The sequence below is a fragment of the Dermacentor andersoni genome, chromosome 5, assembly GCF_023375885.2.
Source record: "Dermacentor andersoni chromosome 5, qqDerAnde1_hic_scaffold, whole genome shotgun sequence".
Classification (NCBI taxonomy): Eukaryota; Metazoa; Arthropoda; class Arachnida; order Ixodida; family Ixodidae; genus Dermacentor; species Dermacentor andersoni.
The window spans coordinates 63,326,204-63,338,061 of NC_092818.1; the positions used below are offsets into that span (position 1 = coordinate 63,326,204).

Here is an 11,858-nt window from a genome sequence, read left to right on the forward strand (position 1 = left end):
GAACTGTCATTTGCACCCTACGCATCTCGCCCTATTTTTATTTTTTTCTGGAAGTGAACTGGAATCACAAAGAGAAATGAAAAGCCGATACCGTAGGGGCATAACGGGCCCGTTTCCCCCAGCGCCAAGGTCACGCTTTTCCGTATAGACCAATACATTTGAACGACATTCCTTTTGCGATGTTCGGCGAATTCTTCGACACGAATCGCTGTTTTTGTTACCCCCAGAAAATAAAAGTAGGACAGCGCCGCGAAAATCTCGCCGTTATTGTTACGTGCGTGTTTTGCTGTACCATCTTCAATATGAAAACCTTGGGGGAGAAAGCTGGCCGGCAACTACGACATTTGGTTCGATTCTCAACGGCATACATTGCTTACTTTCGGAGATCAATGTGACAGCATATTTGTAGTAGTAGGCTTTCTGCGGGAAATTACGTAGCTGAGGAAGAAAAAAAGAGAGAGAGAAATAGAAGACGGGGGCAAAGAGAAAAAAGCAAGGAGGTTAACGAGCGTTCAGCCCACTTGGCCACTTTACACTTGAGAAAGTTCTCCCATACTCAATGTTTGCACGACCGACTGTCGCGTTACATGGCAACTCCTGTTTGTGCAAATATTGTGACCTACCTCTGCTTTCTCACTTCTGTACAATCGTGAGGTTGAATATGCTGCGTCACTAGCTTTGTATGATGTACGCACGTGCTGCTCAAGGTATCACTCTTTCCTTGGGGAATCTGAATCTGTTAGCATTGTCACAAATATCTTACGTATCCCCATTTAGTCGTATTACTGGACCGAATAACTTTCTCTGATGGTTCGAAATAGTGTTGGTATTATTTCACGCTTGCGGGTGTCTGTCTTCTATCGCGTGCTCGTAAAGCAGTTAAATGACATTGTGAGACATGCTAACAGTGCTACACACAACACAAAGTGAACAGGGCAGGTACCTCTTGTTTCTTCCTTTTTGCCTCGTTCATGTTACAGTTGTTATAACTGTAACCAACTAACTAACTGTAACCAACTATAATAACCAACTAAGCCAGCCATCAGCTATTATAGCACCAATAACAGTTTGCGGTAGCAGCTCTCTGACTACTGAAGCGCATATCCATGATGATGATGATCATCATTATCATTATATTTTTTAAATTGTTCTTATACATATTTTCTTTGAGATGCACAGCCGATCTCTTATTGGTCACATACTTACCATTTTCAGTAAATAATCATCCTCTTAAAGAATGCAGGCACTCTGCCAAGCTGTCAACGGTGGTACATATCTCGCTAATTCTCTCTGCGAACAGTTTATGCTAACAATGACAACAACAGCAACAACGACGGCGATGACCACGATAAAGATGATGATGATACTCATGATGATGATGATGATGCGTGTGGCACAAAGTAAACGCTGTTTGTGACTCTCAGGTTCGGGAATAAATCGTTTCTGCCACGTTTATTACACCCTGCTCGAGACGTGCTTCTACATCTCTTTTTCCTCTCCCATGTGTTTTCCCTCTCTCCGCTTCTGCCAAGAAGAGAGTGACCAGTCGAGCAAGACTGCCACGATCGAGATGTACGCGCCGAGCAGCTACAACGAGACCATGAACGGCGAGACGGTCAGTTCCACGTCCGAGAAGAGCGAGGCTTACTCCAATGAGCACAGCGCTGAATACTCGGTGAGCAGGGGGCTTATCTACAGCGGAGATACGCCACGGTCACGAGAGGTTGTGGATAGGCGAGTTTCACAACAAGCTTCAATGCGTCGCCGCTGCCTCAAAGCATGGAAATAATAGTACTTAAAGGGCTGAAGAGCAACCGTGGCAGAGGGAGGAACATGCTGCGTTTGTACTATGACAGGTCGCCTTCGCTGATAATATCACCAACATCACGTTAACTGATAGCACGTTCTTTTACGAACAATTATATCGAAATAACTACTGTTAACATGGGCCAATGTCATTAGAGAGCTTCTCGAGGCAGTTGGCAATATTAAACAAGGGGAAAATGTGTGTGCAAAAGTTGCCGCGAGGCGCCATACTACAAACGCAAATTATTTCGTGCGTTACTCAATTTTTACCGTATGTAGCATGACAAGTGTCAGCGAACATGATGCAATTGCCTTGCCGCACATGCGTGGAACATTGTCGTGGGTGTTACACTTCTTAGTAGAATCTCACACGTGAGTGCGCACCCGGTCGATGGTGAATATTAGATGATATAATGATTGCTATGCTGTGGGGAAAATGGTAACGGCAAAATGACGGCCGGCGAGACATTACTGCCGCGGCATGGTTCTGCAGCGTCGCGGTGTGGAGGTGCAATTGAGGTGACGGCTAACCGGTTAGGGCAAAGTTGCGGCTGCCAGAAGACCAATCACCAGCTAGCTGACACGTGCAAATTCTCAGCACGAAGGAGAAAGGTCGTATTTCGTAAACGACTAACTGCTTTCCACATTGTGCCACGTTCGCCTGTACTTCGCTGTGTCCTCTACGGCGGACGGTTATCAGCTCACAATATTCGCAAGCTCATTCTCAAGTATCGCAAGTGCACTCTCAATGCTACTTGGGAGTCATGGGCCTTCAAATCTTAGGGATTCATAGAGCCGCACCCAAGCCATCGCTCTCAGCGTAGTGACCTACTTGCCGGTGAATGACATCAGTAGCAATGTTCCTACACCTGGGAGCTGCAGTAGGCGAGGCTAGATTTGCCTGCAGGAAGACATCAGCCTAACGGGGCGACAGGTGAAGGAACGTTATCGTCGTAGGATTTAGCTGTGTGGCGTGTCGGCCCTCTACTTGAGTGGTTAGTAAATGTAGCTGCCTGTCTTCTTTTTATTTCGTCCTGACCCAGGAGGAATCGAGCAAACCCGCCGCGGCGACGTACTTGATCGATCAGGCAAGCGACAGCTACGTTCCCGACGGTTCGCTGCACTATGCCCCGTACAACCGCTACGGCGACGAAGGTAAGTTGCGTTTCATGCTTTTGCTCGGTACACGAGGCAGGCGTGGTAGGCAATGCCAATCTCAGATCAAAAGCGTCAGACTAGATCTGCATTATCATGAAATTTGTTGAAGTGTTATCCCGTGAGGAAGTGTTATCCCTCGCATGACTTTTCTTGATTTGGAGGGGTGAACCTATTTTCGAAAAAGGGAAAGCAGGGCAAGGTCGCGGTAATGGCGATTGCAGCTATAGTCGTTTACAAAACAGGCAAAGCAAGTGCTTGTGTGATTGGTGACATCTCAAGTCGCTGAGCTTAGCTCTTCTATACCTTCCGCTTTTCCTAGTTCCCATATATTCAGAAGGACACTCTCCACTGTCCTGAGCTTAAGTACGAAAGGCGTTTGACGGGACTCTTCTTACAGAAAATGTCTGCAAAATATATTGCTACTGTTCTTACGAAGCGGCTTAAATCGTGTTCACAAGAATACGTATGTGACTTTGTATCAGGCGATTATAGGAGATTGACCTCTGCGCCTTCTTCAAAGGTATCTTACATGTCGTTTTCATGTTACCATCTTAGCATTGACGATACTTACAGTTGCTAATGAAGAAGAACTGTGTTTTACCTCTTACTGCTGCTGCGATGTTCCTAAGTTTGCGTGACTCAATGGTGCGCTACAGTTCAGTCATTTCTTTTGGCAATTACGAGCGCGTTGATAACCAACTAGAGGCGCACAAAATTGATTTATGAAGACTTTGTCCTTGAATTGGCGTGCGATAAAGCCAGCCGTGTTGTTGGCTCAGTGGATGCGGCGTTCTGCTGTTCAACACGATTCCGCGGTTTCATTTCTCATGCATGGTGGCCGCATTGCTATGAGGTCGGAATGCAGGAACGCCCGTTTGCATTGATAAAGGTGCGCATAAAAAAAAAACCCGAAGTTGTCGAAATGAATCAAGAGCCGCGCGTTATGGCGTTTTTCGTAGCCCCAGTGTTGCTTTGAGACAACAGAAATCAATCAATCAATCAATCAATCAATCAATCAATCAATCAATCAATCAATCAATCAATCAATCAATCAATCAATCAATCAATCAATCAATCAATCAATCAATCAATCAATCAATCAATCAATCCTCGAAATGGGCATGGGGTAACGGCCACCTTAAAGACGATTTCAGGCCAAATACGACGTTCACAAGAGTAGTCTCTCTTGAAGCATTTGGTGTAGTTTAACGAAAGGCTCAGTTCTCCGACCGTTCAACTATATGAACCTCACTTGTCCTTTTGCGTCAGTGGCGAAAATTGCAAGGACGTAAAAATAATGGAGAATAACGTTTAAGCTGCACAGAAACCGTGCCGCATCCCCGGTGCGTTATGGCACATCTCTCCTCCGCTGTTATGCCGCGTCACTTTCTTGATTGCTGCGTGCACGCATTTCTATCCACAAATTAGACCATCGCTCCCCGTTTCTCAGACGTCCAATGTGGCAAAAAAAAAAAAAAAAAAAAAAACAGAAGAACGAAGTAAAAAAATAAATAAAGAGAGATCAAATGCAAATTGAAGGCAAAGAGCATCTCTGCCCCCCCCCCCCCCCCTTCAAGCTAATGCTGCCTCCTTTGTACACCACTTTGCACCCTTTTAAGCGGCATGGAACATTTCACGCTCCCTTTACTCATAAAGTTTCCGCATTTCCTCGTTCGGTATCCATGTTCGTGTTGCGTGAGTTTCGGCGTTCTTTTTTTTTTCATCTCCCGTTTCATTTTGTTCCTGTCATTTATATCTGCACCATTTACGCGATGAAATGTGGCTGTAACGAGAAGTGTCAGCGATCCTCGCCGCGATCTCATGCTGACCGGTGACTGAAAAAAAAATGAGGATACAAAGAAAAGAACAAAGCTAAAAAAAAAGGAGGGAGTTACGAGGCAGCGGACATAAACGGTTCGCGTTCTTCTTGCAAGATCGCCTCCTCGGTTTCTCACCACTGATGCATAATGCGCCTTAATCTGCATATTTCTCGCCCTCCTCGGAGCATTTCTCTCTTTCTTTTTCACCGGTGATTAAGCGCCCCACTGGGGAAGGGCCTAACGAGAAGACCGTTCGAGGAGGAAAGAATCCCAAATGAGAGTTGGAAACCAAAGGCATGGGACAAGGAAAAAAAAAAAAAAACAAGAAAGACGGGAAAAACGAGGTTCTGGCGTTTACATTTTGGCACCATTTTCTTCGTTTTTGTTTCTCGCTGATACTTTGTAGTACAGGACATGAAGACTAATTTGGCTCTAACACCAACTCCCGGGGGCACGCCTCTCGGAACACGAACTAATTTCGTTGAACTTGAACGAAAGTATAAAAAAAAAAGAATCCCGCTGCATCCACCTGCAATACAAATCTAGCAACAGCCGATAATCGGGGCATCCAGCTGATTTCGGCTCCTTTCCTCTCGTATATTTGTTTTCAAGGGACAGCTCCCGTTCGGCGCATGGAGCTAGCTTCGCAGCTAACCGATGCATTATGAGCAGATTATCGCACTAAAGCACTATTTACCAGTTGTGACGCGCAGAGGGCGCCTCTAAAACCGCTCACTGAGCAGTATTTCTGATGGGCGCGTGGGCTTCCACTACGAGTTTCTTTTGTTTTTCTTTGCAGAGGATTCCCAGTGGTTGCCTCGCTAAATGAAAGCCTGGAGGCCCTCGTCACGCAGAAGTTGTAGTAGTGGCTTAGCGGAGTTCTCGTCCATAAGCGAATAGCTGTAACTGTCCGTATGATCCGCTTATAGCGCATGGGAGCTCGTAGTACCCTTTCTCCAGTAGCCCTCGTCGCTTGGCAGAGTCAAAACGGCTAGCGAATGTCCACCGTAGAAGCTGAAGTGCAACGCTTCGACGTGGCACGTTATAGACGTGAAAATCCTCGAACGGTGGGTACAATCTCCCATCCAGGCGGCCGGGCTCTAACGGGGGAGTAGAATGCGGGAACAAACTTAAGTTGCACGTTCGCGGGCGTCAAAAAAAAAAAAAAAAAAGAAAAAAAAAGAACTCTGCGCACCGGTCATCTCTCATAGGCGTGCAGGAGCAACATTGAGCAGATGACGATGTAACTAAGCATTCCTTTAAGAAAAAAAAAAAGAAATCTCAGCTAATGTAGCGCAACATATTTCTTCAAAATCTGTTTGTTTGGGCGTGGGCCCCTGAATACGTTTTGTGTGACTATCCTCAACACAGTGTGCAGAAACGGTCGCTCGCGACTGCGTTAGCTCGCCCGAAAGAAAGTATCATTGTCACAAAAAAGCATATTTTGAATTACGACCTCTTAAGCTGGCCCGGAAGAGGTAAACTAAAGCATTACTTCATTTTCCAAGAGGAACAAACCTGCACGAACGGCTTTAGCATTTTTTTTTTTATAATTGTGATCGTGCGCATGCCCCGATCGGTATCTCGCGCTATCTCTCTCTACAACCTTCTTCTCTTTCTGATTTCTCCTCTCTTGTTCCTCAGTGTAGAGTAGCAAACCGGAAGTTATAGTCTGGTCAGCCACTCCTGCATTTTGTCTTTCTTTCTCCAAGACTGTCGAGTGACAGACCAGGTTTCTTAACGCCACAATATACAGAAAATACAAAAACAGATAACGCATAGGCCAACACGTGTTCTCGCGCGCGGTACGGCGCGAGCATCCGCGAGAGTTGATGCGCGTTAACCGCACACGGTGCAGGTTGCGCCAGCCTATTTGTCGACGGGTGCCTGCGCGCACTCCGTCCATTTCCTGGCGAGCTCGCGTCTGCCGTCGTCTCGCGCGTAGCTAGCTGGCCCAGGCTCGAAGATTGTTGCTCACTGTTGTCCTTTCCTCCTCTCCCCCCCCGCAGCAGTTCCGGCGGCCGGCAACGGGAGCATCGATCGGCGGATGTTGCCCAACAGGCGAGTCCACTACGAAGGAGAAGACGAGTTCTACAGCGACGCACTGCGGCGCAACGCATACAACCAGAAACTAGGAGACAAGGTGCGTGCGCGCGTCGTGTGATCCCGAGCAGGCTCGAAGTAAAAGAAAAAAAATACTGTGAAGTGGCAGCTAGCTTCTTACTAGCAGAGGTGACAACCACGTCCTTGAGCCTCTTTGGTGAAGCCATCGCTTGTGCACACTTTGGCCACGAAATTAAGTCGTGACTATTAGAGTGCGCCGACAGCTCAAGTGCTATTTCTACGTTAATGTAAACGCGAGGCTAACTAGAAAAAAAAAAAGAGGAAAGAGTGGTGGTTCCTGGCGGTAGCGCTACCTTTGGTTGAGTGCTAGCATGAGGATATTCCATAAAGTTAGCCAGGATCCCAGGCTTCACCCTAAACCAGCGACACAAGAAAACACTTTGAGCAGGATACCGACGAAGATCTTAAATAAGAAGAACCCGTGTCCATTAGTGAACTGTTTTTTGTGCCCATCGCGGTGGTCCAGCTTTACGTTCGGAGCATGATCTCCACTGCATAAGCCTTTCTGTGCCTTTTTGTGTCACGCTGAATGTGGAAGGCGAAGGGCAATGGGAGTGAAAGAGTGAGCACGCTTAAAAGCCAACTGCAGCTGTATTTTGCACAGTGTAAGGAATCGGGTACAAACCAGCGGATGATGATTATCGGTGCCCAGCGATAGCTTCCCTGTAGAACTGCTGCTGGTAACTATGTTAGCTATGTTAGTTAGGGGAGTTACGGGGATGGGAGGAGGGGGTGGGGAGAGCGCTATGGTATACTGCTTCGCCGTGCTGCCTCCACTCTCAACCCGTGTTAGAGGCCACGTTTAGCTTTTGCGAGGAAACATATCATGCACTGGTATCAGGATGGGCCGACCGACACGCCACCTTCGGCTACATAATCTCGGGGACCTGCCCTTCCTTTATTATATTGTCTCCGCGATAGGCGCAGTTTACTCAGCCAGGCATCCGTCCACGGAAAGTAGTGGAAAGCGGCAAAAATAACTTGGCTTTAAAATATTTGTTGTGAAAGTGGAGCCATAGAATTGACTTAACGCTAAAATCTGTCACCGTAACCACATGAATATCGCTGCGATGTTTCTTTCTACATTTCATTTTGGCACATTAGGTTTTCTGCCTTCTATCATTCGTTAAAAAGAAAAATGGAACTCATGTAAATTCAAGTAATATTTTGTTGCAGCTCTTCATAGGTCCCGCTATGAAAGTACAATACCACCAGCTAAAATGATCCAGTCTCATCTGTGGCGCAGTATCTCGTCTTTCTGGAACACATCACGTGCTCACGCTTACAAACCAAAAGCAACGCATGAACTGGCTGCGACTGACATTACCGGCTCATGCAGAGTTTTACAGGGCACAGACCTTAGTCGAGCCAACTTTCGAGGCTTTTTGTCTGTGTTTGTGACGTCATGTACAGACGAGGACAAAAAAAAATGCCTCGTAAACCATCGACGATGATATTCAATGTAGCCAATAACCCGAACGAACAAACGCACGAATGAACTAAATATCAAGCAAGAAAACCAGCGAGTGAGAGAGTGAGCGAGAGCGAGCGAGAGAAATGAGAGCGAACAAACGATTTGCTTTCCGAGACCGGCCACTGTCGACCGACCACCGATGTACCCTCAAGACGCTGAAAGAGCTAAAGAAAGCTAATCGCTTTAATATCATGACATCTGCGAGCACGTGCCTAACTGCACTCTCTTACGTTCTCTGACGAAGCACGCCCCTGGTGTTCGTGCATGGCATTGCGCATGCGCGTGCTATCGTGCTCGTGTGCCTGCCAGTACACCCTCTTCTGACCAGCATATTGTCGGAATCGCGATGAGTGCAAAGTTATACGACGGGAACGCCGGGTCTGTTTCAGCCGATGGAGAAACGGCCGAAGCAGACACCACTGTTCTAGCTTACTGTCGCTTTGTTCTTTCTTGTATTTTACTTGTTCTGTTAACTCTCTTACCGGCAGTTATAAATGAGCCCAAACCAATACGTTGCCTAAATAAATACGTTTTTCTTAAAGAAATGCGCGTCGAAACGCTTGACGAGTCAAACGAGTGTGGTTACTATACACAAGTTCCTGCCCTTTCCCTACACAGGTTGGCTACGGCAAGGTACCAGGCGTCGGGGCAAGCCAGCCCCCGCCTCCACCAGGCCGCACCTCGGCAAGCGGCGTGGACGCAATCTACAACATCAAGGCGGACCAGCAGCGATACGTTCCCTACCCAGTTCCCGGCGGCGCCCAGGGCTCCGGCCCTGGAGGGCCTTCCGTCCACCACCACCCGGGAGGCGACGTGGCCGCCGCGGCGGGGCAGACCATCCTCACCACGTTCAGCCCGTCGGGCAACGTGCCAGTCTCGCCCGTGCTGGCCTCCATGCACAGCTACGGACCGCCGCTCATGGACGGCGCCCCGGCGCATGACGAGATGGACGGCCATCTTGTCTGACGCTCCACCGCCGTCTAGCGTGACCACCGATGATCGCTAGCCTCGCACCCCCTCTGTTACCGAGTCGCCGACGCAGACCGGCGGCTGCGTTCGAACACGGAATCTTATTATTTTTTCTTCTTCCGACGTCCGCGCCGCTGCCACAGGCAAGCGCGGCAATCGGGCCAACGCTACGGTGTGCCGGAACAGCCGCGTTTGGGTGCGGGATGTGCAAGAGAACGGAAGTGAAAAAACTGCGTCGAGTCACGAGAACAACACCGAGTACGCTGTGTATTCGAAAAACTTCGTGAACCACTTGGTTGCCACCGCCTGCCGCTCAGCAGCCGGACTGCAGAGAAAACAAAGCCAGTTCGTCGCGCCCTCGACGACGACGTCACGTCTGCTTGTCCCACGCCGTACGCCGCTGACTTGGGGTAGGCCCAGTTTCAAGAGCGAACGCGTGAACGTCACCATCGGCAGCGGAAGAGACCAGGGGAAGACCACGTGGTCCTTCTTTCCCAACAGTCATTTCTCGCTATAGTCGGGTTTCAGTCAACCGTCGAGTGGTGCGCTGTCTTCAGGGATGCTACAGAGCTTGTGAACGAGTCCACGTGAATGTGAAAGAAAGTGTTGCGCGTTAATTGCTGTCTTCTCACGTGTTTCGTTCTTGCCTTTGATTTTTTTGCGGCGTCAGTGACGACGTGTGCGTGTATGAGTTTACGCGCCTGTGGATGTTTTTTTTTGGACGTCCGAGGACTCTGCTGTCGCATTGGCGGCAACTATTTGTTGTGCTCAAGTCGTGCATCTAGGAAAGCGTCGTCTACGAGTCCGTCACCGACGGAGTATCTTTGTACAGACGAACTACAGACGGCTTTCCATCGTGCCTTATTGCAATCTAGTAAATTTCAGTGCGGAACTCGCTTAATTTGAAAGCCGCCCCGTTCACATCCAGATTTTGTAGTGTGCTCGTCTCCGATCGACTACCGGACACTGAGTGTGATGTTGTCAGTGCGCTCTAGGACTAAGAGTTTTTTTCTCTCTCTCTTTTCGTCGTTGGGCGAGAGTTAGCATGAAACTTCTGCTCGGTGTTTATTTATAGTAATTATGAATTTGAAGCAACTGTGTGTTGCGTTTTGGTTTTGTACAATTTGAGATGCGAATGCGTCCCATGAAAGAATGACATCGTTAAGTTTCACTTGTTCTCTATCAAAACTTTCATTGTCTCTGCTTTAGTATATTTAATTTTTTTTTCGTTGTGTGCACACGTTTACTTTACGTTTTGAAAACATGTGACGGTGTGAATTGTGTACATAACTCAGTGCAAGCATGCCATGGAGCTGTCACTCTATTCACCTCATAGCCACAAAGTAAGGTAACCGCATTTTCTCATCACGTCTAGTCACAGCCAATGGCCAAAGAAACTGCTGTTGCTCTCACGCCAGACTGAAACTTTCTTACGAATACCAGGTACAGCGTTAAGAAAGGTAGGTACTGTTATCGCAATTAGGGTACTTTCAGCTTTCTGAAATTCCTTAAGATACTCGGTCACAAGGAAACTTAAATTTTTGTGCCAGTTAATTTTCTAGGGCTGCTGAACTCACAGATTCTTCAATATGTTGAGTTCACGAACTTTTCTCTCGATGCAGTCGTAAATGAATTTGCATCGCTGTTGGCCTAGTTCTGCTTCTGCTATAACTCGAACTCATTATTATGACATCATGCAGCTCTGTGCGACCAGCGTGGCAGACATTGTAAAGCCTAGTCTTGCTGACTATCACCAAAGGACCAACATGCGAACATGCTTGCGATTCCTTTTCGCACAAGCGAGCTGTCATGAAGCTACGAGCATAATTTTTTATGTGTTTTGTTGTGTTTACAAGGCGCAAAAAATGGCGACGAGTTTTTGGTCAGCGAAGGCAAGCGCCACCAGTCCGCTTTCACCACGTCTGCTGACCCGCTTCAAAAAATGTACAGCAATACACATGAATAAATGGTTTGTCCTTAAGATGTTGTGTGTTGTATTCGACGCAATGCCAAAACTACGAGAGTGTTATTTCATCTTTGGCATAATGCCGCGATAAAATTACATGTGAGCATTGCGGACCATTTGATGCAGGTACTGCGACAACTACTTGTGAAATAGTCCATCAGCCATTGTACATATCCTTTGGGCTGGCTAATGCCCACACCTCTAAATAATTTTTTGCAGACTGTATTTGTCCAAAGACTTGTCCGAAGTAGATAGTGCGCATCCTCGGCAGGGGCAAGGGAGCAGCACTTCAGACGCTGGACACAGTCTTCACTTGATTGAACCTGGGTGCACGTGATGGTTAGTGTAAGGCCTGCCTCAGTCCGAATACTCCGCAGTGAGACTTCCTGCGTGCTACAAAGATGGTGGGGAAGGGAGCCACGATGACTGTGGCGTTGGTGCTGAGCGCGACGTCGCTGGTTAGATGCCTGGCATAAGCAGCCGCATTCCATCAAGGCAGGGACGCAATGAAACTCGTGTAGCGAGCTTTTAGTGCGCGTTC

At 47.7% G+C, this 11,858-nt stretch overlaps 1 protein-coding gene across 2 annotated transcripts in view; it reads left to right on the forward strand.

Moving 5' to 3' along the window:
- The window catches only part of LOC126530719 (nephrin-like), a 323,184-nt gene extending 311,852 nt beyond the window's left edge, over nt 1-11,332 (forward strand). Inside the window, exons 19-22 of one of the 2 annotated variants that reach the window (XM_050177998.2) lie at nt 1,533-1,675; nt 2,850-2,961; nt 6,794-6,927; nt 9,001-11,332. In XM_050177998.2, the coding sequence (XP_050033955.1) occupies nt 1,533-1,675; nt 2,850-2,961; nt 6,794-6,927; nt 9,001-9,348 (737 nt within the window). In that variant the 3' untranslated portion in view covers nt 9,349-11,332. The remainder of the gene's footprint in view (nt 1-1,532; nt 1,676-2,849; nt 2,962-6,793; nt 6,928-9,000) is intronic. The other variant, XM_050177999.2, reaches the window with a different exon arrangement.
- The last annotated feature ends 526 nt before the right edge of the window (nt 11,333-11,858 follow it).